The following is a 10,178-nucleotide window of genomic DNA, read 5'->3' as shown; positions in this document are numbered from 1 at the left end:
CAGTGCTCCGCGGAACACTCGGAGGGGCTGAGGGCTGCCTGCACTCCTGCTTCGCATCAGCTTTGGCCTCCTGTAGGCAAAGACAATAAACACGTTATCTAGAAAATTCCATGGGTTTCAAAGGGACTGAAAAGTGACTTTAATCATTTTAAGGGATCCATTTACTGTTTCCTCTCTCGCTACTTTGGTGGTGTACTCCAAACTTTGTAAGTGACTTGCTTTGATGTGTGACATGACCTGTATATGTGCTTTCCATGAAAAGAGGGTCATCTGCAACAACTCACGTGCTCTTTCATGTTTAATTTCTACTTCCTCGAGACACCAACCCCACACAGCACAGGGAAAACACCAGTAATGAGGAGAGGACAAGCACATGCACAAATACTTTATGGTATTTGTGGTGGGTCATTCTCCCTGAGGAGGAAGGAAGGGCTCAAAACCAGAGTAAGAAATTCTTTAGATCTTATTTTAAAAAGTTACTGCTTCAGAAGTTTTAGGCACTGGAAGGCTAACAGCGAAAGGTGACTTTTATCTGTGCAGCCACAGAGCAGTGAGTGAAGAGGTGACACAGAACAGGCTGTCTCTGGTAACGCCCCTCAGCCCCTAAGTCAGCACAAGCCTGTTCTTACCTCTCACCTAAACCACGTGCAGATTATCTGAAGGGGAAAGGTCAGAATTACTTGGTCTTGACACCAACTTCAGCCAACATTCACAGCAACTAACCAAGGCTGTTATTTGAAGTCATCCTTTTGTACCCGCCTTAGTGTGGCTGAAGTCTGTCCCCTGCCCACCCCTTCATGGGCACGAGACATGTGGAGCATGCTCGCTCAAACGGTCACTGCTCCGAGACCGACTGGTGCCATCCATGAAGAACGATTACCATCACCCTTGAAAGACCCACTTCCGCAGTACCTGTTTAGCAGCTTTCTTTGCTTCATGTTTCCTCTGATTTTTGAGAGCTGTTTTAGAGAGCGGCTTATCACTGCTGCCCGGCTGCGGCTTCATATTCTGGGGTGGCTCATCCTCATGCTGCAGGAAACACAAAATTCACAGTTAGGAAACCCCTGTTCCACGTCAGCAAGTGAAGAGGGCACAGAAAACCTAACAGTGAACACCCAAACCTAAAGACAACACACAGATGAACCATAGGCAAAGAGAAGGAAACAGGAAAGAAGAAAAAGAAGTATGTGCCCTTTCTCTTCTGAGTAGCCGCAGACGGTGTCTACAGCGTCCACAGGGTTTCCAACTCATCCAGTCTCAAGTTTGGATGGGACTATCCCATATGAGCCAAGATTTAATGGATTTCTGATAAAAATCACAAAACCATCATGTTTTCTGTCTCAGAGGAATAAGCCAGCACAGAATGACTGAATCTGGGCATTGTGCTTTCACTGACAACTTTTTAACCCAAACTCCCAGGGACAGGAAAGGAAAAATGGGTTGTTGGGAGGGGAGATGGGGTGGGGGGAGACATTCAGTCTTTCGGGTTTTTAATAAAACACTTAACAGAGGAGGTGGGTTGTTTTATTGCATTACTGTGACTACATTTCCTGCCCATATAAGAAAACAGCGTTATGTCACTTAATGCTCCTTCCTCTGCTCGGTGACCACTTGTGAAACCAGCCATTAGCAGGATTATCAGTGTCCTCACAAGCAGAGCAGCAGTCTTCCTGCAAAATCACAGGGCTCAAAATCAAAGCTCTCCCAGGCTTCAAACATCAAGAGAGCAACTTTTAAATGTAATTAGTTGCTAGTCAGCCTACAGAAAAGAAACTAATTAGACAAGTAGGTCACTATGCTGAAACCTGCTAAAACCTCTTGCTAACAGTCGAATCTCTTTCTAGCAAGTAAATGCACCTAAAAATAAAAAATAACTAAAGAAAGGGCTGTGGGGAGGACAGTCTGTCCTTCTGCCTAGCTGGGCTTAGACTGGTAAGTCAGGTCACTCACACTTGTTAAGACAGATGCTTGTTCTTAACTAGAGCATCCAGTTTCACCATGAGCCACATTTCCAGCACACGCTGCAGAGAGTGGTGTTACAGCTTGCAGATGACTTTGCACAAGAGAGCACGGGGAGCAAAGCAGTTGCGGTTTCCCAGCACACATTGCTGACACTCTGCTTGCTGTTTGCGGAGAGGATTAACAAGAGAGCCTCTCAAAACCCCACAGTGCTGCTGCCAGTCTGACTGCTCTCCTAAGCCTCAGCCAGCAGCAAAGCAGCAGAACACACCGATTCAGCTCACACACTAAGCTGCCTACTTACAAGCTTGGAACTTGCCACGGGTTTGTTCCTCAGGGCCGGGGGCCTGTACGCCTGAGCAGGCTTTGTCTCAGCGCTGGGCAACTCGCTTGGAACCGCCTGGTATTTTACCGTTTTGGCCGGGAACGCTCCATCCAGGAAGGGCTGCCAGGAGACCTGCCACATCTCCTCGTTTAGCGGCACCTCGTAGCTGTGGAGCAGCGAACCCGTGTAGTGCCATATCTTGTAGCCATTGCTGACGCGCAGCCTGGGAGCGCACGTCGCTGTCACAATATGTTCTCCATCGGGACACCAAGCGAAGTACGTGGAATCCGAGGCTACTGGTTTGGAAATGAGTTTGTAGTTTTTAACGTCCCACACTTCCATCTGCCCCCGGAGATTTCCAAATCCTGCCAGCACCAGGATGTGTCCGTGGGGACTGTAGTAGGCAGCATTGCGAGGGCCAGTTCCAAAATCAAACACGGGGTCACATTTCAGGTTAAAGACCGTTGCTTTGGCAGGCATGAAACCATACACCACACAGAATTCCAGAGAACTGGGGCTCCAAACAACATCGTAAATAGGACCATTTTTCGCTAAAGGAAAAGGAAAACGCCAGCTGCTGTTAGGAGGCCGTACCTTTCCAGTGCAAGCAAAACCACCACCAACAGCAATTCTCAACACCACGCTTTGCCAAAACGCTGTGATCTGGTTGTGAACAGTGAAGACAAACTCTGCTAACAAGAGCTGGAAACCACCTTCTGTCTTCTGATATTTGCAGTAACAGCTGCAACCATTCCAAATTACCTCTGGGGGGTCAGCATCGGCACTTTTACAGGAAGCATTTTTTCATGTAAAAAATGCCTTTTTTTTCCTCCTCATTATTCAAGTATGATCTCTTGGGACCTTCTCAAACTGTCCCACTGGAAACCTGCAAAACCAGGAATTTTTATACCAGCCAGATACTAGTTCCTCTATTGCAGAGCTCAGCTTTGTAGAGAAAAATCAATCTAAGCTACCTTTGGACCATACCCACACACAGTATTTTATGAGACAGATTTTGAAGTGAGAGAGCACACAAAAAACGGTTTTACACACACTGATTAAAAGCTGATGTTGTTAGAAGCTACTCTCGGGGTTAGAACTTTGAGAGATCCTGAAGAACTATTAACTAGTGATGGAAATGCATGTAAAATGTACCAGGGGCAAATAAACTCCATCAGTCCCTGCAATGTCTCCCCACCTGGATATCTCCACCTGTATCTCGGACACTAGCCAAGGGCGTTCCTGACAGTCCTGACATCTGGAGTACTGAATTCTCTCTTCTAAGGATTCCTTCACTACACGAACAAAAACCCCTCGACACAGGACACAAAAGCCAGTGGAACAGCAGCTCCCACCATCAAGAGCTACAAGACAATGAAAAGACGCCCGAGAGCTACTCACGGAGCTGTACAACAGCGCTTTCTCCGTTCGTGGCGATGTAGTGCAGGGTCTGCTCTCCGTAGTACGAAGCGCCTGTTTTATCCACCTCGGTGCTGGCGATCACCAGCACAGCAGTGGCTGGCAGGACAGACAGACAAGTTACTGCTGACTACACAAACTGCTCGTCAGAACACCACCAGCAGCGAGAATCAGTTGCTGATGAACTCTAGTTTGTAGCTTGTGTAACAGGGCTATTACCGGTCTCTTCTGAACTTAAATATCCCTAAACGTTAACCAAAGCAGAACAGATTCCCGTCTCAAGGGAGCGGCGTAAGCCAAGCCCGTGCATTCACCACGGAACTACAGGGGAGCGAACGTGCTTCTGCAGCCGTAGAAAAACCACTTCTCTAAGGCAGGAACCAAGCACCCTGATCTGCCCTCGAAGAAAAGGTTTCATCCACAGCTCCCGTACATCTGCTTTACCCCAAACCATGTGCCCTCGTGCTGTTTCTACACGAGCGTCACACGCTCCCTGTGTCCCAAACAATGGGAGTTGGTTTTTACAAGATTACTCTGGCACAGCTCGTTGCTAACAAAGAGCAAAGCACAGAGAAGACTGTGCGAGTTTGCCCAACAGCGACACGCCTGTGAAAACACAATTCTACAGATTAAGAACAGTCTGTGCTCTGGTATAACCTTATGTTTACAGTCTAAATACATTATCATCACATAATGCAAAATTAAATTGGAATTTGCTATTCAGCTGCACAATTTACCGACAAGTAGAATGTTCTCAGTTACAATACAGGAAACCATGGAAGTCAGCACAGGAAAGTCAGAGCCGGTACCTGAGGGTAACCAGCCTCGTCACCCTAATGCTGCACTGGCATGAAGAGCTGTCTTCTACATTGATCCGCTCACGTGAACGGAAGGCAAAACCGAGGCAGTAACCAAAGCCATGCACCCCAGACGAGTGGAATGTCACGGTGTAAACACACAGCTGCTGTACTGTACCTTTCTTGTTCCACAGCATCGTCACCTTGTCAGATTTAAAGAAGCTCTTGTTGGCAAGCGCAGACTGAGGGCCGCCGAAGCTGGGGTACTGGTAGAGGCGAACGAAGGAGGGTGCGCCTTTACTGCCCGGCACGTACACGGCCACCTGGAAGAGAGCCACCACCCCTCCCTGCACAGGGCGCTCCTGGCAGCGGGGGCCTGTTCACCTCCAGCAGGTCGTTCTGAAGCGACAGCGATTCGCTGAAGGGAACCACCACCAGCAGTACCTTGGTCGGCTGTGCTCCTGGAGACAGCACGAAATCGTTAACCTTCTGCAAATGCAGCTTATTCGCAATAGTATCTGAAAAAAACCAAACACGTCACAGACGTGGTGACATTAGGGACAAACCACGCCAGCCTGGATTACTTAACTGTACTTTCCACAGGTCTGTACCATGGAAAATAAAGGACAGCATGCATCATGATAAAGGACTTATTTTACTAGACAAACAACCGTCCCTTTCCCATCTCATCACACATTTTTATTACACCAGCTGGAACCAAGCCTAGGTCTGAAATGTGGCATCGAGCACTTGAAGCTCAGACAGCGAGGATGCTCCTGAGCCCCACGTGAACACAGCTCTTGCTTTAGGGACAGCACAGTGTTTTCATCGTGTCTGTGCTGACCTCGGAGGAAGCAGCACCCGTCTCGTCCTGGTGACACGCACCAACACTCAGCGCGGGGTTCTCCCCTCACACCCTCACTGGATGCCTCTTCCTCTTAGAGGTGCTCGTACAGGCCTGCTCTGGGCTGAGCATCGGCCCTTTCCACTAACACCCGATGGGGAGATGCATATCCCCAAACCGCATGCACAGCAGCCACCACCATCCCCGCTCCAGCCAGGACGCCTGCGCTGAGCACCAGCCTTGTGCTGGAACAGACATTCTGCGCCTCCTGAACATCCGCAGGGAGACTGCATCTCTCACAGGCTGTATTTCCGGCTCACAGAATAATTCTTGTGTCAGCTTTATATTTAAAACAAAGCAAAAAACCACCAAAGCCCCAAACCACACGCCACTGTTCTCCCCCCAGCAGGTTTCTTTTATTCCTTTAAATTTTTGTTCCAGTTGATTTTTGTCTTCCTGCTTTTTCTTGCCCTTTTCTCTTTCAACCTCTGTTGACTCCAAACATTCTACCACTAGTAGGAAATTTCCTTAAAAAAAAGCTTTAGTTTCACAGCTTCATTTCTTGTCATCCGTACAAATTTTCACATCTTTTTCCAATTCTCAGTAGTTCATGGACAGAACACACACAACCCAAAGAAGTAATCACAGGTCTCTATTGACAATTTCCTGCCTCTCATTAAACAAGAATTAAAGAATCAGGCTTCTTTAATTAGAAATTAGATGCCTTCCATACTGGATAAGCCACTGAAAAGATACACACATGAAAACATACTTCATTAAAACATAACGATTCTGAATTCCAAACTCCAGTAGAGTTCAGGCACTATTTAAAATAAAAAGGAAGCAAAAGAAGGCATCAGGAAAAAATTTGAAAACAAAGTGGCCCCCCAGAAGCAGCAGCCTGTATAGGATGCAATGAAAGGTGCAGAAATACTTGCGTACTGAAGTTGTTGTGTTCAAAGAAGTGCACTTCGTTGTTGACGTTCCTGGCACAAACGCTTTCATCATCTGCCCAGCAAGGACACCTACAGGTAAAGGAAAAGAATCGCAAACACTGAGCGATGCTCGTCTTCAGCAGTCTAAGATTTCTTCCTCCATTTCTAAAGCCAAGGGAGTTCCAACATGATCCAGTGCTTCAGCGGACAACTGGCAGACTGCCCCGTAAAGAACGTACAGCTAGACCCTGTTCCTGTGTCCCCGCTTCCTCTGCGGCACTGAACAATAGCGAATTTATACAAGAAGTATATAACAAACCGCCAGCTCCCAGGGACACTCAAAGGACAGGCACTTGCCTTCAGCTAGGGACAGGCTACCTACTCATGGGTGGCTCCAGCTCCACCCAGATCAGATTTAGGAGACCACATGTGAACAACTAGCACCTGGAAATCTATTTACCAGTTCTGCATCTTCTTCTGGATGAAGGACTTCAAACATTTGCCCGTTTTCACATCGTGAAGCTGAAGGTTGGGCGCTCCTGCTGTGCCGTCTTTGGCGGCTGCAAGGAAAACAGGTGTTACAGCAGCGGTCTCCAGGATCAGCCCTGCTCCACCACCACAATGTTCCTTCTCAGCAATCTGCAGGAAAGCGAACAAACAGAATCTCCTAACCCACCCCCTGCTCCAGGGGTAAACCCTGGGCTGCTACTCGCTGTACCTGGTAAGGTAATTCCTCCCGAGTCCTTCCGCCTGCAACAAGCGCCAACACCTGGAAACGCTGAGCTTCTGCTCCCAGCGCAAGACCAGGACCACCAGCACTAGCACAGCTTTTTTAATGCCTGTTTTCCACCCAAATCAAGAGCTCTCCTCTTGGCAAACAGCAGAGGTACGTTCTCTACCCCCGTGCTTCATTCTCGCCAGAAGGCAGCGCACCTCGTCCATCACGCTGCGTCACACCTCTATCTGCAAGCCAGGCAAATGGTTCTGCTGGTTTTAAACTCCCTGTGCCCTCCTGTTTGCAGTGCTGCTGCTGGCACTGCCCAGTCCCACCCTGCAGCCTGTCCAGAGTCTTCCCCCACGCCCAGCCTCTGCCCAGCTCTGTCTCGGGAAGCAGTTGCACCGTCAGACGCACAACTGCAGCAAGACTGAGACCGTACCCAAACCAGGAGCGTGAGCTCTGCAGAGAGATGGAGGAGAGCACGAAGCACCCTGGGCAGTGGAGAACGCTCAAGCCAGCGATGCCTCATGGAGGACATGACTACCCTGAGACAGCTTGCCTTGAATAAACACTGCCCGAACAGCACCCGAATCAGACACGCTCTTGGCACTACGACCAGTTAGCGGATTTGAGACAGGCGAGATTTACCTCACAGAGCAACAGGGGGTTCCTGCGCTCCAGCCGACGTGTTTGCAGGAGCAGTCGGTACCAGAGGCTTGCAGGGGATGGCACCCCTCCCACCCCTGCTGCGTACCTGATCACCCACCCAACGTTCTGTGCCCTTTCTGCACTACCCATCCAGCCACTAAATACCCTGCAGTGACAAATCAGGCAAGGGGAGGAGCACAAACCGTACTGGACCGCGCAGTGACCTCAAGTCCTCCTCCGCTGGTGAGATACTCACTGGTGTAGGCCTGCCACGTGGCCAGAACGCTGTTCTTTGGCGAGAACTCAAGACAAACCGTCTTTGGAAGATCAAAGGAACGCAGCAGCCCAGCACTGGTGACATTCACGATATTTACCCTGGAACCAGAAGATGCTGTTTCAGTTAAAACAGGGTTAGAATAGGTAATTCCTAGCCAAGGGACCTTTTCACTTCTTTGGCTCTCCTGGATCTGCCAAGGTAGCAAAATCAAAGAGCTTTGTTTGCCTCTTGCTTTTACAGTATTTTTGCAAGAACACATTTTAAATCCAGGCACTCAAGACTAAGAGAATGTAACTGAAAGCACCAATCAGAACACATCACAGCTTTTTACCTAAAACACGTCACCTCTGATTCAGAGACAAGATCCGCTCTATCTGCAGAGAGTCAGCCCACGTTTTCACAGTGCTACAAGCTGAGCCGCAGCCAAGAGACAAACTCTAACTGAATGAAAACACACACTTATCCCACCCCTCTTTCACAGGTCACCTACTTGTAAGGATAGAACCGTTAGGATTTGGGCTTTCTGAGGCTGGAGGATGCAGGGAGTCACAGACAACAACAGGCAAAGAGCAGGTGGCTGAACAGGCAGGGTCAGACGGCACCTCTGAGTGACGTGTTCCAAAGACCTGCCACAGACAGGATCCACAGGAACAGGAACGACCTCGTGGAGACATGCCCAAGCCACTGCTGTTCTCAGAAGGGGCGTTAGGAGCCTGTTCCTCATCACCTCGCTACCTGCTCCCCTCAGAGATGAAGGGAGGTGGGCAGCCCCAGAGCAGAGGCACGGCAGGACAGGGGAGATTTGCCGTTTGGAATATTCTCATTCCCCGTGCAGGAACCCAGAAGTACAACCTGGTGGTTTGAAAAATGTTACTCCCCACAAACATTTTCTGGGAGTGGATCTTTCCAATTGACAAAAATAAAGTTTTTAATAAAAAATGTAGAGTCCGAGTATTTTGGAGAACCAGAAACGACAGGGAAAGTAGCAAATCCTACACCCAAGCCACCTCCTTGACAAGGAACAGTTAAAGGGTGTCACTGAACACTTGGGCAATTTTTTCAGTCTGTTAGTAAGAACTCCCCTGTTTCAGGAGGAGCTTCACCCCCGCCGTGCAGCAGCAGCTGCCGCCACCCTCCTGCGCCTGGGAAGGGTGAGCTCTGGGAACTCCACAGCGCACTCCGCCCCTCAAAAGGAATCTCGTGATGCTTGTGCAGACTCTCTGTTTTCTACTAACTTCACCAGTGGGTTAATCCCAGAAAACTGGGTACTGGGAACGACGAACACAAAACCCAATAGCCACTAAATATTTCATCTGATACGGAGGAAGTGAAGCCAGCACCAGGAATAACGCAGGAATAAACCGCATTTACAGCGTGTTTGCAAACCCTCACGTTAACAGCAGAAGCCCTTCCCCAGGCACGAGTGACTGGGGCACAGCTGACCCCAGCTACTGGACACAAACCAAACGGTTAACATCCCAAACCGCACTAACTTCTCTCCGTTGCTCCAGGCAAACAGGGACCCGTCCTTGCTGAACACCACGGCTCTGCAGCTCTTCCCAGACTCCCTGCAGAGAGAAGAGCCACACGTTGGTGCGCAGGCATGGCGTGAGTTAGGGTCTCTCTAACACAAGCGCAAGGGGAGGTGGCGGCGGTCCTGAGCGCCCCTGCAGCGCTCTGTGACGGGGCCGCCTGCTCTGCCACGGGCCAGGGGCTGCTGCCTGGGCACGGGGAACTCAGGCATGGCAAAGCCTTTAAACCCGTCCATTTTCTGAACTACCGACAGCAAGAAAAAATCCACTTGCATTTAAACACCCTTCAACTCCAGAGTCTACCTTTTCTTGTCAGAAAATTGCTTCTTTTGTGCAGAAACAGCGGTAACCACGGTACCTTGGAAAGGCTGTGCTCTCCGTGAAACTGGGCGGCCCGTTCACCATGTAAAGCCCTTCAGATCCTCTCACTGGAACGAGAAACAAGCAACTACTCATTTCAAACCCAGAAACTGTCTGAAGCAAAAGCGTTTTCTAACCTGTGAACCTGAGGCCCTCAGGTGCTCTTCCCCTGGCTGCGCCTGAGAGCAGACAAGAGAGGGCTGTGAAGGGACACCACCCGCAGCCACCACCACAGCCGCCTGCACCTCTCCAGGGCCTGGGATCTGGCAGGGACAACTGCCACCAGCACCAGCCTTCCCGCTGCCTTGCAGCCTGCGCCCTGCCCCGACCAGCATGGCGGAAAGTCCCCCGTCACCACAGGAGC

The 10,178-nt window shown here is 49.7% G+C and overlaps 1 protein-coding gene across 1 annotated transcript in view; it reads right to left on the bottom strand.

The window, feature by feature from the left end:
• The window catches only part of EIF2A (eukaryotic translation initiation factor 2A, 65kDa), an 11,328-nt gene extending 1,418 nt beyond the window's left edge, over positions 1–9,910 (bottom strand). The window contains exons 1-11 of the mRNA XM_010144249.1: positions 9,813–9,910; positions 9,416–9,490; positions 7,902–8,020; positions 6,740–6,839; positions 6,287–6,369; positions 4,945–5,018; positions 4,679–4,823; positions 3,686–3,802; positions 2,264–2,835; positions 913–1,029; positions 1–70 (exon numbers count right to left, since the gene is read on the bottom strand). Coding sequence (XP_010142551.1) covers positions 1–70; positions 913–1,029; positions 2,264–2,835; positions 3,686–3,802; positions 4,679–4,823; positions 4,945–5,018; positions 6,287–6,369; positions 6,740–6,839; positions 7,902–8,020; positions 9,416–9,490; positions 9,813–9,910 — 1,570 coding nt within the window. The remainder of the gene's footprint in view (positions 71–912; positions 1,030–2,263; positions 2,836–3,685; positions 3,803–4,678; positions 4,824–4,944; positions 5,019–6,286; positions 6,370–6,739; positions 6,840–7,901; positions 8,021–9,415; positions 9,491–9,812) is intronic.
• Positions 9,911–10,178: the final 268 nt, after the last annotated feature.

Source organism: Buceros rhinoceros, unplaced genomic scaffold (assembly GCF_000710305.1).
Source record: "Buceros rhinoceros silvestris isolate BGI_N320 unplaced genomic scaffold, ASM71030v1 scaffold34269, whole genome shotgun sequence".
Classification (NCBI taxonomy): domain Eukaryota; kingdom Metazoa; phylum Chordata; class Aves; order Bucerotiformes; family Bucerotidae; genus Buceros; species Buceros rhinoceros.
The sequence above is the reverse complement of the archived record's forward strand: the minus strand, read 5'-3'. Positions and strand labels throughout refer to the sequence as shown.